The sequence below is a fragment of the Camelus bactrianus genome, chromosome 20, assembly GCF_048773025.1.
Source record: "Camelus bactrianus isolate YW-2024 breed Bactrian camel chromosome 20, ASM4877302v1, whole genome shotgun sequence".
Taxonomy (NCBI): Eukaryota; Metazoa; Chordata; class Mammalia; order Artiodactyla; family Camelidae; genus Camelus; species Camelus bactrianus.
Window position 1 is genome coordinate 1,625,634 of NC_133558.1, and position 19,232 is coordinate 1,644,865.

Genomic DNA, 19,232 nt, shown 5'->3' on the forward strand with positions numbered 1-19,232 from the left:
ATGGCAGACTTCGTGGTTATCATTGGAGTATTATTGTTCTTAATGTGACCAAATCTCATAAAAGATGAAAGATTATCAGCTGAAAAATGTAGAGCCTAAGTTCTAAAGAGTAAAAATGCTCCCAAGCATCTCAGTTTTCTTAACCCATCAGGCAAGATGATTGACCGTGAGTGTATGTTAGGACCTCACCAGCGCACGGCTGCACAGTGAAGTCTCATTCATTTAAAATACCTTTTTTCTTTCATTGGAATATATGCATAGAGAGAGCACGTAAAATTGTAAGAACAGTTTAAGAGATAATTATAAACACCCGCAGAGCCACCAACAAAACTAGGAAGTTGCCAGCAAACCGAAATCTCATTCCTTTGTCCTCCCCTTGCATGAACCACTAATCTGAATTTTTTTAGAATAATTTCTTTGCTTTCCTTTGTCATTTCACCACCTGTATGTACAGTCTATAGTTTTGTTTTGCTAGTTTTGGATTTGTGTGCAAATGTATTCATACTATTTAGATTCGTAGCATTTTGTTTTCCGTTAAAACTGTCTGCGTCCAGTTCTTCACGTTGTTGTGGCGAGGTTTCCTTGCTGGTTTTCCCTGTTGCTCATTCACCTGCTGATGAGCGTCTGGCGTGTCCCCAGTCCGGGGCTGTCACGAACAAGGCTGCTCTAACCACTGGCGTCTAAGCCATTCTGTGGACGCGTTTGTGAACGTGTTTTCATCACTCTTGGGTAAATCCTCTGGGAACAGAATTACTACATCTCATGGCAAGGGAGTGTTTCTCTTTTTAAGAAAACTCCCAGATGATTTTCCAAAATGATCCTACCACTTTTCACTCTTATGAGCGACGCCGAGAGCTGAGTTCCAACTCTTCCTGGCCTCCAGCATTTGCGACTGTCAGTCTTCAGGTTTTCAGTCACTACGGAGGGCAGTGGCGTCAAGCTCTGGTTGTCACGTGCCTCTCCCTGTGCATGTTCCCTGCGCTTTTTGGCTACTCACTATCTTCTTTTGTATGTTTTGCCCATTTTAAGATGGGGGTGTATTGTTACTGAGTTGCAATAATTCTTTATATACTCTGGACACAAGTCCGGTGCACATATGTGTACTGCAAAGATTTTCTCTCAGTCTGTGGTTTATGTTTTCATTTTCCCACAAACGTCTTTGAAGAACAGATGTTTTTACATTCTAATTAAGTCCTATATATATATATTTTTTTTTCCCCCAAGGACTAGTGCCGTGTATGTCCTCAGTAGGAAAGTCCCACGTGCTGCAAAGCCATGAAGACACGCTCATGTTTCCTTGTTGGGCTTTATATGTCTAGCTCTCACGTCGAGGCCTGTGGTCTGTCTTGCGTCAATTTTTGCCGGTGGTGTAAGGTGGAAGAAACTAGTTCATTTTTTCTCTTTCGTTTATTCAGTTTGACAGGTTAATTTATTGAACTTATTTTTAATGTCTTTTCAACGGTGTCTCTGAGATTCTCCTCTACACCTGCCTCGTTCAACCAGCCCGTCACTTAGCAGCACCGAGTGTGTCCCCTATTTATTTCTGGAAATTCCTCAAAGAGTTGCTTGGATGTGCTGCAGAGCATTCTGTGGGTGGCAGCCCTCATGGGTGTCTGCAGGCCCCTCCTGCCCTGTGGGGGGAAGGCCTCCGCTAAGGCCTTCCTTGAAAAAGCTGGGCGGGGCCCAGCTGCCGGGGCCCTGGTGCGAACCCGGGGTCGAAGCCCTGAGACCCGCCCATCCCGGGGGCCAGAGCAGGGCTGGGGGCTGCTGGGTCTTCCAGATCTAGATTCATGCCCAGGATGCCTAGCTTCTCAGGAACCGTTAGCTCCCTCTCTGGTCCTCAGCCCCCTGACCACAGGGCTTCAGAGTCAGGTTGACGGACCAGAAGGAAACATGTCAGGGCCCACCTCCACAGCCTCCTCGCTCTTCAGTCCAAAACCCATCCCTTCCGCAGCAACCGGGTCTTTCTTCCCAGTGGCAAGTCTCCTCAGTTCCTAGGAGACCATTTTGTTCTCTCCTCCAAAGAAGCGTCTGTTTCCTTTATGGAAGGTTCTCCGAATACCTGCATGTCAGCAGAAAATCTTCATCTAACCTTTGCACAACCAAAAGCCCCATTCTGGTGGTTTTTCCAGAAGAAACAGAATGCTCCTGAAGTGAACCTTCGGGGAGAGGGTCAAGCCTGCCCTTGACAACTCCGTTTTCACTCACTGGTCCCGTTCAAGTGCATCCCAGTGCCCCCTACACAGCAAGCACAGAGCGTGCACAGTCTATGGTGGAAGTTGGGGCCGCGTGGAAACTGCATACGCACTGACAATGCTATGGGCACCTGTTACAAGGGACGGACAAGGTGTCCCATAAGCAGAGGGCACCTCCCAGCCTGGAGGGTCAGGGACGATTAACACAGCTTCTCTAAACTGAAGAGCCAACGGTAACCCCGACGGGGAGGGGAGGTGTGCAAGTGTGAGAAGAAACAATGGGTATCTTTGGTGTTTTCACCATTAAACATAAAGATGGCTGCTAGTTTGAGGCCAAAAAAGAAAAAAAAATTCATGTTAAGGAGGTATCTTTCTCTATTTTACTAGAAGTTTTTAAAAATCAGGGATTGAAGTAGAATATTGACTCTGTCACTTCATATTTCACTTTACAAGGTAGAGACCCTCTTTCTCCAATAACTTAATAATAACTGGTAGGGGTCAGCGCAAGGCACAAAGAAAACAAAGTAACAGGTAAATACATGGGCAAGAAAGAGGGAGGAGTATGGTTCTGACGCCAGCTCTCCGGTACTGGAGAGCAACTGGGCGTCTGGCAATTCAGTTCTATTCTGACACTGACGCCCCAGAGTTAGTATCAGCCCCACAGCTCAGGGCAAGTCCCCCGCAAGAATGGCCCACTTCAGACACCAGCCTCGAGTCTCAGGGGCCAGCTGCACTCCTGCCAACCCGTTACAAATGTGGGGGTTCCCATGACCCCCTCAGGTTTGACAATTCCCTGGAACAAATCAAAGAAGTCACCAAAAGCACTTAAATTACACTGTTTTAACGAAGGATACGCGTAACGCGAGGTCTGAAGGATCCCAGACACAGGGCTCCCCTGCCTTCTCCACGGAGACGGGGCTCATCCCACCCTGATCAGTACGTCTGCCAACCAGGAAGCTCCACCGATCCCCAGTGTCCAGAGTTTGTATCAGGATTCCATGATGTACATGAGCTTGAACTCAGTGTCCAGTGTCCCTCCCCTCCCAGAGATGGCTGGCCTGAAGTCCCAACCTCTGAGTCCCTCTGGGGACCAGCCCCAACCCTGAAGCTCTGGGAGCCACTAGGAGTCACCGCATTGGCTCTCTTGTCACTCAGGAAATTCCCAGGGTTTTGGGAGATATCTGCCAGGAACCAATGACAAAGTTCAGACATTTTCTTTGTGTATTGTAAGTATCAGTTGAAAATCACTTAAAACTGACACAAATAAATTTATTTATAAAACAGAAACAGACTCACAAACATAGAAAACAAACTTATGGTTACCAAAGGGGAAAGGGGCAGAAGGAGGGATAAATTAGGAGTTTGGGATTAACAAGTACATACTACATATAAAATAGATAAACAACAAGGTCCTAGTGTACAGCACAGGGAACTATATTCAATATCTTGTAATAACCTACAATGAAAAAGAATACATATATATATAATTGAATCACTATGCTGTATAACAGAAACTGAACACAGCATTGTAAATCAACTATACTTCAATTTAAAAAAAAAGATCACTTAAAACTAATAAAAGAGTTGCCTCCAAAAAGGCCAAATATGAAATAAATTAATAAAAGTCGATGCACTTTTTATACCAAAAAGATCAATAAGAAAACAGAACAATTCAAAGGTCTTATTACAACAGCAAGAAAAGAAAATGTATACAATTTATTAGAATAAACTTAATAGAAAGTTTGACACAGATTCTGGGGGAAAACAGGCAAAGTGGGGAAAAGACAGGAGCCTGAGGCTGGGTCACGGGAGACGACTCCCAAAGCAGGAAGGAGAACAGAGGGCCACGGGGCTGACGTGTAGGATGGTGACTGAAGATGTCAGGGATGTGTGTCACGGTGAGATTAACTGGACTCAAATTGTCCCACATACCTCAGGTTTGAATGGGAGGGAGCAAGTTAATGCCTGAAGGTTCGATGACTAGGAGGCTCACTGGACGGCAGCACCCAGGACCTACGGCCAGGCTGTCTTTACTTGTGGCCACTGAACAAAGGGCCGATCTGAGATTTGAGTCATGCACGGAATCCATCATCCCCATTCCGATCCTGGGGCCGGAGGACAGAGAACCCAGTTGGTTACACGGCCCAAAATGACCCGCCAGGGCCAGCTGAAAACAATGAAGCAGTGAGGCATTAGAGGAGGAAACTGAAGCCTAGGGTTTACTGCTTTACACTGATCTCACTTACCGCAGCCTTATCATAGAGTTTGAATGTACTAGTATTTGTGCTTGTTTCAAAAGAAAGTTTAAATTTGGTTAGAAAATCTGGGGTGGCTCACTCATTTTATTTCTATCGCCATCTAGTGGAGAAAACTTTGAACTTCAGGCAGAATGAGCTGAGGTTCAGGAAGAGAGAGTAACAGGGGCCCCATGTGAGCCGCCACCGTCCTCATCCCCTTTACCTTCGTGAGAGCACTTGGCTCTCACCGCTGACGGGAGGGGGGCCTCTGAGACTCGGAAGCTGAGTCTGCGAGGGTGAGAGCTTGCCCAGGGTCACACCGTGGCCAGCTCAGCCCAGATTCTGGGGTGACCCATCCAAACAGCTCGATTTTATTCATTAAATCAATAAATTAAACATATATGGAGAGTTTTGTCTTTTCTTTGTACTTTTTCCTTTTTCCATTTTTTTCTTTAGTATATATAATATATACATATGAGCAAAGCACATGTATCAAAATAAAATGGGGATATACTATAGTTCTGTATCTTCTAATTTCTACTCCATATGTACAATGAATATTTTCCCCTTACAATAAAAACTTTTGAAAATACATATTAGGCAACAATAAAGACAGATACAGAAATACATTTATGTGTAAATACCCAGTGTAATCTTATGCGTTTTAAAAGACTGGAAGAGGGTGCTGAAATACCAACAATGAGGATCTCTGAATATATTTTCCGTAATAACCGTGTATGATTTCTATAAAATCGTAAGCCTTACATTTATTTTTTTAAAAAAGACATTCAAGAAACTTCACAGTTGTCTAGTTTGTTGTCATTTTACAGTATTTTGCTTGTGTTAGAGGTGACTGTATGTCCAGATACGTCTATAAATGTTCACAGCGAACGTGGTGTGTTACACTTGCCGTACTGAGCCACACGCTCTTCCCAGCACCGTGTGAGGACAGCCCCGGAACCCGAAGGGGAGAGCACCCACCACCCCGTCCGCGCTGGCGCAGGGCGCGCGCCGCGAGGGACGCGACCAAGGAGCGGAAGCAAGAGAAGCTCTCTGCTCTTTCTAACGTACCTAACGTGGAAAAGCCACCATAAAAACGTCGGGTTTCGTCCTCTTAACAATTGCCAGGAGCTCGGGACACACACCTCACATCCGACGTCAACCGAAAACTGCTTCCTTGGCTCTTTGTTTACACCGTCTTCATCCTGTTCCAGTTCTTTGCGAGCCGTTTGTTCCTCTTTCTGTTAAATCGTCTCATACGAAGAGGCTCATGAAACCCTGAGTTGTTTGCGCCTGGTTACGTTTCAAGATGTTCTTGTGCAGATTCAATAAAACTCCAGTTTCGTGAACTCTTACGAAAGTCCATCCTTTTCTAAAGTCCCTTTTCTCTCCTGCTTCTTCCTCCCCAGGTCACTTTCCTTCTCTAACCCCCAGCTGCGGGCCCGCGTGCGTCGGGCCGGCGCTCGCAGACCCCGGAGGCGGGCCGCCGCCACGAGAACCAGCCTCCCCCGGAGTTCACCAGGCACGGCGACGCGGGCACCGGCGACGCGAGCACCGACGCGCCGGCGCGCGTCTGAGGTAAAAGGCCGGCCCTCTGGGGGCGGGACTTGACTGGAGTTTCTCCGCCGCCGCGGAGGCGGGCGTTTCCCCCGCGCGCTCGCTTCGTGTTTCCCCGCTCGCTCCCGTCCCGGTTCCCCGCCCGCGCGGCCCGCGTTCCTCCCACTTCCCCGCCCTCCGACCCCGCCCCGCGCGCAGCCGCGGCGCGTTCCCACCGCTCCAATATCCCGTCCGCGGAGGACAGATCTGCGCACGCGCAAACCACCGGCCTCTCGGACCCTCACAGAGGTGGCTCGCGGGGCGACCGGAAGGGGGCGCGCGGCGACCCGGTGAACGGCTACGGACTACACTTCCCGTCAGGCCGCGCGAGGTGTTGCCGGAGGTGAGGGGAGGCGAGCCTCCCCGGACTACACTTCCCGTCAGGCCGCGCGAGGCGTTGGCAACAGCGGCCGGGCGAGTCTCCGCGGACTCCGCTTCCCGGCGCGCCGCGCGAGGCGCCGCGGGCCGCCGGCCGAGGGCGGGCCGACGCGGGCAGCTCCGGACGCGGGGCATGAGCGGCGCCCTCCCCTGGCCCGCGCGCGTCCTGCCGCCTCCCCGAGCGAAGGTCGCGCGGCGCGGGGCCTAGCGGTGCGCGCGAGCCCGGCGCGGCGGGCGCCATGGAGGTGAGCGGGCCGGAGGACGACCCGTTCCTGGCGCAGCTGCACCGGGTGCAGTGCCCCGTGTGCCAGCAGACCATGCCCGCCGCGCACATCAACTCGCACCTGGACCGCTGTCTGCTGCTGCACCCGGCGGGCCAGGCGGAGCCCGCGGCCGGGCCGCCCCGCGCCAAGCGGCGCCGGCCGTCGGAGAGCTCGGCGCTCAAGCAGCCGGCCACGCCGACGGCCGCCGAGAGCAGCGAGGGCGAGGCCGAGGAGCCGGACGACGGCGGCGAGACCGAGAGCCGCGAGAGCTACGACGCGCCGCCCACGCCCAGCGGCGCGCGCCTCATCCCCGACTTCCCGGTGGCGCGGCCCGGCAGCCCGGCCCGGAAGGGCGCGGGGAAGCGGCCGGCGGCGGCGGCGGCGGCGGGCAGCGCGTCCCCGCGGAGCTGGGACGAGGCGGAGGCGCCGGAGGAGGAGGAGGCGGTGGGCGACGCGGACGGCGACGCGGACGCGGACGGGGACGGCGAGGACGACGCGGGCCGCTGGGACGCGGACGCCGCGGCCGCCGCCGCCGCCGCCTTCGGGGCCCCCGGGGGCCGGCCGCACGCCCGGGCGCCCGCGGCCGAGGAGGTGCGGCAGATGCTGGAGGGCAAGCCGCTGGCCGACAAGATGCGGCCCGACTCGCTGCAGGACTACGTGGGGCAGGGCCGCGCCGTGGGGCCCGAGACGCTGCTGCGCTCGCTGCTGGAGGCCAACGAGCTGCCCTCGCTCATCCTCTGGGGGCCGCCGGGCTGCGGCAAGGTGAGTGCGCGCGCCCGCCCTCCGGGGGTCTCCGGGGCAGCGCCGGCCCGGGCTCCGCCGACGCGTTTTCTGGTCGTTACCAAAGGGAAGACGCCCCGATTCGTGTCTGCGAGAATCCGGGGCCTCGGACGCGGTCTCCCGGCGCGTTCCCCACCCCTATCCACCGCCCGATTCTCGAGGCACCGTCGTGCCGGCCGGAACGTCGGGACGCTCTGTTTGTGGGTGTAGGGGTTCCGTTTTGGAAAAAATAATCAAAAAAAATTTTAAGTTTTTACTGTGCTTCCTTCTTGTAGCCGTTGGTTTGAGAGTCTGGCTTTTTATCTAACTCTGAGACTTGACGTACTTAACGGGACTGCGAGTCGTTTTCATGTATCGTTTCCGTAACCGTCCTCACCGCTTCTTGTCCCTGAGAGAAGAAACGTCGGTGCATTTCGGTGCCCAGTTCTGCGTACCTGGGGAGGAATCAGCTGAGACCAGTGGGGGGCACTTAGGATATTGGGGTCTAGAAGAACACTGGAGAAACAGTAGTAAGGAGTCTTAAGGAGACAAGTTAAGACTGAAAAAAGAGAAAGCCAAGGGGTGCTTAAATACATTATTTTTTTTTAATCTGCAGGAGAGAAGGAACCCCAGCGAGTGAAAAGCAAAACCTAGGTCCAGCGTGCGAGGGCGGGGCTCGGGGCTCGGGGCTCGGGGTCAGACTCCTCAGTGCACAAGGGCTTCTAGGAGTTTCCCCCGTTTTTTTCTCTCCAGCTTCATCTCCCACGGCTTATTCACGCCTCCCTTTACTCTAGTTCCTGGAAGGCATCCTGCTCATTTTGTGTCTTATTGTTCCCTTTGGCCAGTAACGATCAGATCTGACCCAGGGACGGCATCCTACCATGTGGTAGCGTTCTCAGTGGGCACTGTGAACTCTTTACTTCGGATCATCCAAATAGCTAGTCAGCTGTTGGGGAAGGCAGATGAGCAGGGTGGGCTCACAGAAGATGCCTGGCAAGAGAGGGGGCGGGCTGGGCTGCACAGTGTGGTGGTTGTTGACCAGTCACAGGCGGGACCTGTAGGCTGGGATTTGCTAAAGAGGCGGCCACGGCATCTGATGGTGCTGTGCAACTTTCAGGAGATAAAATGCCACCTCTCCATTCAGGAGCAGGCTCGTTCTCCTTGTTCTCCGCTCCCGCCCTGACTGCTGACGGTTACGATAAAGTTTACGACAGTTTGTGCATGTGTACTGAGCACGGTTTAGTGCCAGGTGCCAAGCAGTGCTTTCCTGGATCTTATCTGCTTCCGGGGAAGTGCTGGTGTGGTCCCAGTGCTGCTGTCTCCTCTCCTTCCAAAGTGGCCGTTCACACGTGGTGGGGGCGTCCTGAGTGCTCAGGGTCTTCTTGCTCTCCTCTCCTAAGCTGCCCTGAGGAGCTCCCCTCTGTGTACCTGACGGGCCAGGGGTCTGCACCTCGCCCGTCAGCAGTACTGCTTTCTTGGCCAGAAGAGGTCACAGCTGTCACAGGCTCCACTGAATCCAGACAGTCGCTCTTTACCGGGATTCCAGAGATCTCACCCCAAAAAAAAACGAATTCAGCAGGGTCAGGTACAAAGGAGAAAAGGTTAGGAATAGCGTAAGGTCTAGCTGCTTTCCTGTTGTATTTATCACATTTTAATTTAGCATTTAAATGCGCTGCTTGGTTTGATTGCTGCCAAGTGCCTGCCGGCATACAGGGTGCTGCTGCCGCCTCGGGACAGAGGCCACTCTGGTCTGTCTCATCAGCTCCCAAATTCTCTCCTCTGTCCAGACCACGCTGGCTCACATCATAGCCAACCACAGCAAGAAACACAGCATAAGGTTTGTGACGTTGTCAGCAACCAACGCCAAGACAACCGACGTGCGCGACGTCATCAAGCAAGCTCAGAACGAAAAGAGCTTTTTCAAGAGGAAAACCATTCTTTTTATTGATGAGATTCATCGGTTCAATAAATCTCAGCAGGTACGTTCACTTCCTTCTGCCCTTTGGTCGTTGTGAATGTTTACTTGGGTATAAAGTATGTGAGGTCACTGTGCAAATGCCCAGGGCTGGAGGTTGATTATTAACTGTCTACAAAGATGTGTGGACTGTCGGCCCTTCTTTACACCTATTTCACTATTTTTTGTTAGTGGGGTTTTTTTTTTTTTGGTGTTAAGAAAATACTTTATCTGGTAAATGAAATTGGTGGCATATCCTTGAGCTATACATATCAGAAAAGCCACTTTGGATCAAGTTTCCAATTTTCATAAATTTTTAATTAAAGCATCAGGAGTCACGGCGAACAGTTTAAGCTGCTGTTCTTGAACCGAAATTAGGAAAAGAAAGGCGCAGCCGACTTACCCAGGACCCAGCTGGTTGCCAACTGGGGTCGTTTTCTTCTGTTTTCCTCCGCAACCAGGACACGTTCCTTCCCCACGTGGAGTGTGGGACCATCACCCTGATTGGGGCGACCACAGAGAACCCCTCCTTCCAGGTCAATGCCGCTCTTCTGAGCCGCTGTCGGGTGATCGTTCTTGAGAAGCTACCAGTGGAGGCGGTGGTGGCCGTCCTGATGCGGGCAATTAACACCCTGGGCATCCACGTCCTAGACTCCAGCCGCCCTGCTGACCCCCTGAGCCACGGCAGCAACAGCAGTTCTGAGTGAGTGACTGGGTGGGCCCTGGGTGGGGGGCCTGCGGGGCCGGGTGCAGGAAGACCTGCTGGTCCAGTACGGTGTGGGCGGGACTCCGTTATGGCCTCGGATGTGCGCCTCCGCGGCGGCTTCTCTCGCTCCAGAGGTGCGGCGTGGGCGCCTCGGTAGTTCTGGCTCAGCCCCTTGGTTTCGGTTCTTGGGGGTTTGCTTTTGCGCTAAGGGTTTGGGTCTTTTCCTAGCGCGCGTTTCTTCTGAGGCTTGGAAGACCATGGGAGGCCTTGCTGATCATTTTTTTTCATGGACTTTTGACAGATTCATACTCACATTCCAATTTTCTGTTTCTGCAGTTTATTCTTCTAAAAATATTAAGTAAGATCTAATGTAAATGTTACCATAAAATTCTTTAAATCTTTTTAGAATGATTTTTACCTACGTTAGAAGTCAAGCTCAGTTCCATGAAAGTGAAGAAGTTTTAACTGGTCACCTCTCTCTGTGTCGTGAGTGCGGAGCGAGTTCATTGATACGCCGGGTGTGTTGTGGATGATGGGCTAGGGTCCTTGGGTCAGAGTTTTTCCCTTATTTGAATTAGAATACGTCCTTCAGGTGTCCTGTGGGCCCGGGCCGCTGCCCTAACACAGTGGAACAGTGTGAAAGGCGGGCCTCTGCCTGCTGGGGACCCCGCAGCTGCTACCCTGCCGAGCTCTCGCTGCCCTTCTGTGAGAGTTAAAGCACAAGGTGGAGTTTTAGGCTCAGGGCGTCACCCGTCTCCCTGCGGGCCTGGCCTCTGCCTTTAGCTCCTGTGTCAGGTGCAGGCGGAGTCACGCTGGGCCTCCTGGGAGCCCTGAGCTGGGCCGAGAACCCCCATGGGTAAAGCCACATCTTTTTAGGGTAGAGCCTTGGTGGGACAGCCACCCACCTTGTGGAACCTGCTGGCCCCAGTCAGGTGCCCTGCGTGCCCGCTGGGGTTGAAAGAGGCTCTGCCAGCTCTTCGCAGCTGGTATCAGTTTCCTGGAAACGGCATTTTCCCTGCAAAACTCATGTAACCCAGTGATGAAGAGAAATTGGGGGGGTGGGGGAATCCTGACATCGTGTATTCTGTGTACAGGAACTAGTTATCATAATGTATTTTCATTTAGGGTAATTTTACTTACTTCCATCACTATCTCCTTGGGTCGGTATTCAGGTCCCCTCAGGTTCCCCTCCCCAGTCACTGGCCAGCCTGTTGGGAGAAATCTGGAGCTCTTCTTAAAAAGGTTTCTGCATTTTAATACTATCCCGGGTCATCTGCATTGAGAATGGGGACTCCTTTTATTGCTGAAAGTTTGCTGAAAGTAAGAGCCTGATGCAGAAGTGATTCTTCGTCTACTAAAACCGCGTTCCCACCCGGGGAAGGCTCCCGGATCTGCTGGTTAACTTCCACCGCCACTCGTGTGGAGCTGATCCTAACCATATCGTGACTTCTTTTCATTGTGACTTCTTTTCATTGTCTTGTTTCTTTTCTTATGTCCCTCACCTTCCTGGGAGGGTTGAGGGAGAGGAACTGGTCTCTGCTCGCACTCCCAGCGCCGGGCACAGCACGCCATGTGCTATTAGCACGTGCCTCAGGAACGGATACAGCCCAGCTTTCAGCGTGACAAGTCATTTAGTACATTGTGTGTCTGTGTTCCAGAGTGGAGCTCATTGCCCCACTGCCCGGAACCTTCTTCAAGAAGCTTTCTCTTAATACTGTTGCCCAAGCAAACTGTAGCAGCAAGCAGCATGAAATGAAAGACAGTTGGGCTTAATTAAGTGGTCACTTAGCATCTGTGACAGGAAGTTCAGTTGGCAGGTGTCGTAGGCCGCGGGAAGAGCTCACATGTTACTCATCTAGGAGAAGTGTGCCTGGCCGCCCAGGTGCCTGGGACAGAGCGGAGTAGATGGTGTAGTCTTTCAGTTACAGGGGAAATTTTACTTTCAGGTTTCTGTTGAGCGACATTGACTTTGTGGACGTAAGTTAGGTTTAGTTACACCAATCTAGCTGGAAGGAATGACTTTGCCCCCCAAATAATGACTCTCTGGCTGTGGTGTGTGTTCTCGGGTCATGTGCCAGTGCCCCGGGGCCACTGGAGCGATCTTGGAGGAAGTCAGGCTGTCGAGGCTGTGGCCAAGGGGCTGACACCTGCCGCCCGCTGTCTTCATCTGCCCAGTGCAGGTAGAAGTCCATGCACAGGCTCAGCCTGGGCTGAGTGCTGCGAGCTCGCTCCTGGGCCTTCACGCTCGGCCTGTGGGGAAGGGGCTCCTCACAAGCCATGGGCCTACGAAGAGGCATCTAGAAGGTGTGAAGTCAGATGTTTTCCCTTCTTGGAGACCAGACACTGAGTTGAGTTCTGAAGGGCAAGCAGAATTGACTAGACGAAGCCGCGTTGTCGTGTGACAGGCGAGGTGCTGACTCAGAGCGCGGTCCGCACGTTGTGGCTGGAGGCACAGACGCTCTGGGGGGCCTTTTACCCAGATCTGCACATCACACTTACCAGGGTTATAGTTGAAAAAGGCATATGCGGGGGGGTCGTCCCCAGAGACTGGAGTCAGTAAATCTGTGGTCGGATAGGCACATCGGCGTTTTAGGAAAGTTCTTTGTAACGTGACGCACACCCATCTTGTCACCCTGACCGTGGAGTGTCCCTTCTCTTCAGTGAGAGATCCACAGAGTGCTGTTTAGTCGTTTAGGGAGAGGGTGTAGCTGAGCCACGTCTGCTTCTGTTCTGCATGAAATAACAGGCGCATTTTCACTTACCTCATTCCTCCTCCAGCTGAAACATGCAGCCGTCTGAATAGAATCCTCCAAACCCCAGAGAAGCAAGGTGCAGAGGGGCAGCCGGAGGAAGGAGGAGGGGAGGGAGCCGCCCTGCTGCCGTGCCCCGTTTCCCGCTCAGGCCACGCTGCTCCTCGGTCAGAGGGCAAGGCCCCAGGCCTCCCCTGGGTCTTGTGACCCGGGAACGTCATCTTTCCACTGCACTTAGGGCAAACCACTCTCGCCCTAACTGTGGAACAGGTGTCTTAGTCACACTGTACCGTGTAACTCACTAGCTACTGCTTATTTCTCTGCAGGAAGCTGTGAAATTTCAGGCACTCTATCCCCAGAGTAGATTTTGCCTCGTTTAATTCTATTCTAACTTTAGAAAGTTAATTCCAAATGGAAAACATTTTATAAGACTGTGCTTAAATTTTAAAGTAACGTGAAACTCTCTGGACTGGGAGCGCCCTTTCAAGATTGCTGGTGCGGGAGTTACTGTTTGCTGGGAGCTTTGCAGATGTCATTACAGACATTCCTGTTCCGTTGTTCTTGGCATAAGCACTCTCATCTGCTCCCTCTCCTAAGATCTCGGAGTATTCTGATGCACTTTATTCCTCTTCGGAGCCCAGATGGTATCAGCTGGGGTTGGGGAAACACTGGGTGGTGGGTGGAACCTTTGGCCATCTGTGCAAAGTCCCATTTGGTGATTTACTCCTGTGACCATCCTGAGTGCCATCAGCAGACGCTGTTTATTACAAGAACAGAGGTGCTGCCAGATTCATTTGTGTTTAAAAATACTCGTTGTGGACGGGTTGAAATTTGGAATGTGGATCATCTGAAGAGGGGAGTGACGTGGCGGGTGCTGGAGTGGGAGCGCCTCCATCCCTGCCCCTCCTGGCCTGACAGAAAGGGTAACAGCAGAACAGTTTGGACTTTGGTTAAGGGTGGACACGTTGAAGGAAGGATTTCACTTATCATCCACGTAAAGGAGTTGATCCCTGTTTTTCCAGGCTCGTTCACAGTCGGTTAGCTGGCTTCCTCATAGTTCATGAGGCCCCTTCCATCTTTACATGAGGGCGTGGGGAAGTGGGGGAGCAGAGTGAGCACTAGTGTGCGGGCCGCTGCCCACTCTCCCCAAGAGCCCCAGGCCTCTAAATGTGTGGCAGAGTCACAGAAGAGGGAGGGCCGTACATCCGAGCGCCAGCGTGAAGGGCACAGCAGCAGGTGACTCACCCCATCTCTAGTTCTGAACTTTTACGTAATGCACGTTTTATTAAAAAGGAACATTCGGAGTTGTGAGTGGCTTGCTTGTTTTTCAAAATATTTCATTGTTAAGGGTGCGATTCCTACTTTGTTTTAAAAATTAGGCTGGATGTTTACAGGATGGAAATTAACAGGATGTTCAGAAGGTTCTACCTGCCACCCAGTGTGCCCAGAACCCCAGTGTGCGCCACCCAGGTTTAGGAATGTGGAAGGCGCGCTTGTAAAGAAGATTCAGCAAATGACCTGGTGGCTGTTGTCTCTGGGTGTTGTGGATAAGAATTTTTTTGTTTTTTTTTTTCCTACAGTCCATATGTTATAATTTTTAAAATACATGTTTCACTCTGAGATTGTGGGGAAATTGAAGTCAGTCCACTTGGTGTTCAGATACTGTACGTCTGATCTCTGCCAGGCAGCAGGGATAAAGAAAGAGTAAGACATAAATTCCTGTATTTGAGGCCCCTTGTTGAGTGAGGACGAAGAGACAAGTGTCATCACCCAACGGCCCGGCCCCAGGTGGCACGCACTCAGGCTCCGGCTCCATCCTCTTCCTCCTGCAGGTGGTCCTGTGGGCTCTTTGGCTGCTAGGAAGCCTTCCCAGGAGATGGAAATCGTTGCTTTGATAGTTCTAAGATGAGATGTTCAGGCCATTTGGTTCTCCCTGCCCCACCCCGCCCGCGACACAACACGCACACACGCGATGTGCTGTCACCAAGACCCGGACCGCCTGTTAGGGTTAGGGTTTTCACTGTTCTGTAGGAGAGAACCAGAGAGACTGCATGTCAGCAGTGACTTCCTAGAATTGTCCATGTCTCCTCCATACCTGCTTACACATGTGTGCTTACATAGTTGTGTCCCCCGGTATCCGGAGGGGATTAGTCCCAGGACCCACCACCCCCAAAATCTTCGGACGCTCAAGTCCCTTCTCTGAAGTAACCTAGTGTTTGCGTGTCACACAGGCACACCCTCTGGTGCATGTTACATCATCTGTACGCGACTTAAACACCCAGCATGACGTGAATGTTGTAAATGCTCTGTAAATAGTTGCTGGGTGTGCAGCAGATTCAAGCTTTGCTTTTTGGAAGCTTCTGGAATTTTTCCCCTACTGTTTTCCTCCGAGGTTGCTTTTAGCTGCGAATGCAGAGCCGGCAGACGCAGAGGCCGGGTGTACAGTAGAATAACCCTGTGACCCCAGGGCAAGGTGGCCCTCAGTCTTGATGGTGACAAACCCTGTCAGCAGCCTGGCCGAGGGTCCGGGCAGAGGCGTGACCCTCAGGTCGCGGCTCAGGACGCGCCGCAGGGTGAGGCGCGAGTCCCGTGAGTGACGGCGTGCCCGCTGGTGTTGCAGGCCCTCCGTGTTCATCGAGGACAGGGCGGTGGACACGCTGGCCCACCTCAGCGACGGGGACGCCCGGACCGGGCTGAACGGCCTGCAGCTGGCGGTGCTGGCCAGGCTGAGCGCCAGGAAGGCGTTTGGTAAGAAGAGCGGGCAGACCTACTCTCCCAGCCGGGTCCTCGTGACCGAGGGCGACGTGAAGGAGGGCCTCCAGCGCTCCCACATCCTGTACGACCGAGCAGGTGAGTGAGCGGCCCGGCCGCTGCCCTGCCCCGGGGCCCAGGGATCCGTGTGGGGGACGGGATGCCCTCCCGCGCAGGCCCGGCTCCCTTGGGGCGCAGAGCAGAGCCGCCCTGGGGAGAACACAGGGTTTTGGGTGTGACGTCGCAGGAAGTTAGGGATGTTTCCGTTACTCTCTGGCAGCGCCTTCTAGAACACACGGGGATTTTTTTTCCCCCTTTTTTTTAATTGAAGTATAGTGCTCAGCTGGCAGCGAGGGATCCTTGTGATCGTCTGTAGTGGAGGACTTTTGCGATAAGGGAACTTAACGAGAATTACAGTCCTTAATTTTAGAGTCTGAACTAGAAGTTGAGTAAACGTGGAACTCGATGCTTCTGTTTTATAGGCTTTTTTAAAAAGTTGCTTTTGCTTTGTGTGCTCACCTGTTTTCGTAGAATCGCATTTAGTTAACAGATTTGGTACCAGCTCCTGTTGAAGTCCTGACCTTAATGAGGACATTAAGTGTCGTGAGCACAGCACACTTGGGTCTTTTTATAAAAGGTGTGAGTGTGGCGAGCCGGCCGTAGGTCAGATGCGTGAGGGTTTGTGTGATTCTGGACAGAGTCACACAGCAAGGCTCTCAAAGGTGTGGAAAGTCTACTAGTTACTGCAGGGAAGGCTCGTGGCCGACTCCCCACTCACATCTGACAAGGTAGGCGCTGGAGGTCTCTTGGTGTCCCCGTGTCTACGGGTTGGCCAGGCCCGCACTGCTGGCCACCCCCACGTCCATGCGCATCGCTGCTCCAGCGTCCCACAGGTGGCTCATGCTCCGCTGGCAGCTGGAGGGCAGCTGTCAGACCTCACTCTGCTCACTCCTCCCGTGCCCTCCCGTGTTAGCTCAGGCTTCCTTGCAATCGGCCGAGTGAGATAAGCGTGTGGCTTGGATAGCATGAGCCCAGGGCCCTGGCACCCTGCCCACACTGAGTGGGCCTTTCTGGTGTCCAGGCGACGAGCACTACAACTGCATCTCCGCCCTCCACAAGTCGATGCGGGGCTCGGACCAGAGCGCCTCCCTCTACTGGCTGGGGCGCATGCTGGAGGGGGGCGAGGACCCACTGTACGTGGCCCGGCGGCTGGTGAGGTTCGCCAGCGAGGACGTCGGTGAGTGACAGCGGCCCGGAGCCTGGTGTCCCCTGGTGGGTGGTGTGGGCGGAGGGGACGCTGCTGCTTTTGGGCCTAGAAATTCCTTGGTGCCACATAGGGCGGGTGAGGAGACGACTTCAGCGTGAACACAGTTCATTGCTGGGCGTTGTGCGTGTCTGTTTGTTCCCTGAGTCAGCGCTTTCTGTTCCCTCTCCGGTGTGAGGTTCTCCGCGTGAGTGCCAGCACACCTTGATTTATTTGCACTTTGCTGCACTTCACAGACAGTGTGTTTTTCACAAACTGAAGGTTGTGACGACCTTGCATCAAGCAGGTTTGTCGGCACCATTTTTCCAACGACATCTGCTCACTTGCTGTCTCTGTGTCACGTTTTGGTAGTTGTCACAGAATTTCAAACTTTCCTCCTCATTACGTTTGTTCTGGTGATCGGTGATCTTTGACGTCACTGCTACAAAAAGATTACGACTCGCTGAAGGCTCAGGTGATGGTTAGCATTTTTTAGCAATAAAGTGTTTTTAAATTAAAGTGTGTACTTTCTTTAGACGTAGCGCTGTTGCACACTTAATAGGCTGCAGTACAGCGTAAACGTAGCTTCCGTATGCTTTGGACAACCAGACAATTCATGTGATTCGCTTCCTGTGATGTTTGCGCTGGTCTGGGCTGAACCTGCAGTACCTCCGAGGTGCCTGTGTTGAAATAAAAGAAATAGGTTAAATTTGCTTTGCAGTCAGGTGGTCAGGTTTCATCAGACATCTTCTCAGATAAAAGTGGACGATTCTGGACACTGTTTAAAGGAAAAGATCAGAAAGCTTTGCCTTTGGTGTTAGTGTTTTGCTTTTAACGTCTCTGTGGCTGTCTTCGTGGCCGCTGCTCCTTATGTTTGTCGTGTGTGGCCTCCTGTCTTTCCTGCTGGACGTAGTGTTTATCCAGGAGGAGACAGTTCTCGACACGGCCCGGCAACCACCCAGTGACTGCTCTTGCGCAGACCAGTGAGATCAGGCCGCTGAGTGGATTTTTCAGTCAGGCCTGCAGCGGCAGGGGAGGGGGGCCCCCCACTTCAGCCTGTCTTTGTCTGTGTGGCAGGGCTGGCCGACCCGTCCGCGTTGACACAGGCAGTCGCCGCCTACCAGGGCTGTCACTTCATAGGCATGCCTGAGTGCGAGGTAAAGCCACCGCTCCGTCCCTTCGGGGGTGGGTGTGCGCTCCACCCTGGCCGCGGCCTGGAGCGGGGCTGGGGGCCTCAGGTGTCAGCGGGGCCGTGTCCCCAGACTGGCGGAGTCCGAGTCCTGGGTTCAGAGAGGGGCCCAGGGTTTCCTGGAGGCATAAGTGTCGAAGGAGCTGATCACTGCACACACAAACAGCAGCTCCTGTGGGCCTTTATATGCTGGGGTTTTAAGAAAAGTTTCATTTAGTAAGTGTTCAGTTGAGAAGAAAAAAACCGCTGGTGTGGCTCAGCCTCTCTTCAGTAGGAGCGCCTTCCTTCTGTCATGGGCCACGCGGGTCACGCAGACTGCAGGCCGAGGGGGAGTGAAAGCATGGGGCGGGGGCCGTCTCCGAACTTTCTGGAGACCGGGAAGCGTTCGTAACAGCGTGGCCTTCTCGTCCAGGTGCTCCTGGCCCAGTGCGTGGTCTACCTGGCCCGAGCCCCCAAGTCCATCGAGGTGTTCAGCGCCTACAACAACGTGAAGGCCTGCCTGCGGGGCCACCCGGGCCCGCTGCCCCCCGTCCCGCTGCACCTGCGCAACGCGCCCACCCGACTCATGAAGGACCTGGGCTACGGCCAGGGCTACAAGTACAACCCCGCGTACAGCGAGCCGGTGGACCAGGAGTACCTGCCCGAGCAGCTGCGGGGCGTGGACTTCTTCAAGCAGCGGCGGTGCTGACTGCGGCCCCGCTGCAGCGCGGGCGGACGCGGGGTCCCTTGGTGGAGGCACGGTCACTTCAGCTGCGTGTGTGACATTGGGGTTGTGTTCACTTGCACTCTGTGCAGCAGTTACGCTTTGAGACCATCTGGCAGCTTCGTGCTGTGATTCATGTTATGCGGAGTTCTCTATTTTGTCATAGTATTTAAGTCATAATGTCACTTCAGAATTCAGTTCTGTAGGGTTTTTTTTCCTTTAAAAAATTGTATATTCTCAGTAGTTTCAATTGGTAAAAAAAAGTAATTGTGATTTAATACTGCATAGTGTTTTGGGTATTTTTTTTATATGCAAAGGTCTTATGAGCCAATAAAACTATTTCAAAGTACTCTTCAATTCTTTTGTGTTTTTCCCACCTGGGATCCAAGACACCTGTCACCATCACAGTTTGATGGGTAAACACTGAAAGAAGAATCATCGTAGGTGACGCTGGGGAGCATGGTGACAGCTCCACCTGACGCAGAGCCCGCGTTCTCCCTGTGGGTTC

General features: G+C 52.9%; 1 protein-coding gene and 1 long non-coding RNA gene across 5 annotated transcripts; one reads left to right on the plus strand and one right to left on the minus strand.

The window, feature by feature from the left end:
* Positions 1-3,443: 3,443 nt before the first annotated feature.
* Positions 3,444-6,314, minus strand: LOC123612380 (uncharacterized). Its single transcript, XR_006719594.2, has 2 exons — positions 5,504-6,314; positions 3,444-4,362 (listed from the first exon to the last, which is right to left on the minus strand). It is a non-coding gene; the product is annotated as an uncharacterized LOC123612380 (long non-coding RNA).
* Positions 6,315-6,480: 166 nt separating this feature from the next.
* On the plus strand, positions 6,481-19,073 carry WRNIP1 (WRN helicase interacting protein 1). Of its 4 annotated transcripts, XM_010968574.3 has the most exons (7): positions 6,488-7,431; positions 9,216-9,407; positions 9,844-10,085; positions 15,459-15,688; positions 16,671-16,826; positions 17,910-17,989; positions 18,434-19,073. In XM_010968574.3, the coding sequence occupies exons 1-7, from the start codon at positions 6,646-6,648 to the stop codon at positions 18,707-18,709; spliced, it is 1,962 nt and encodes a 653-aa protein (XP_010966876.2). In that variant the 5' UTR covers positions 6,488-6,645; the 3' UTR covers positions 18,710-19,073. The 4 variants fall into 4 exon arrangements, with proteins under 4 accessions (XP_074204090.1, XP_074204089.1, XP_074204088.1 ...); XM_074347988.1 differs by lacking the exon at positions 16,671-16,826 and having other exon boundaries at positions 6,482-7,431; XM_074347987.1 differs by lacking the exon at positions 17,910-17,989 and having other exon boundaries at positions 6,484-7,431.
* The last annotated feature ends 159 nt before the right edge of the window (positions 19,074-19,232 follow it).

Bases quoted from the DNA above. Each gene is read 5' to 3' on its own strand.
- WRNIP1 (XM_010968574.3), top strand. From the start codon at position 6,646: ATGGAGGTGAGCGGGCCGGAGGACGACCCGTTCCTGGCGCAGCTGCAC. The intron at 7,432-9,215 runs GTGAGTGCGCGC...TCCTCTGTCCAG, and splicing joins GGCCGCCGGGCTGCGGCAAG to ACCACGCTGGCTCACATCAT. The intron at 17,990-18,433 runs GTAAAGCCACCG...CTTCTCGTCCAG, and splicing joins TAGGCATGCCTGAGTGCGAG to GTGCTCCTGGCCCAGTGCGT.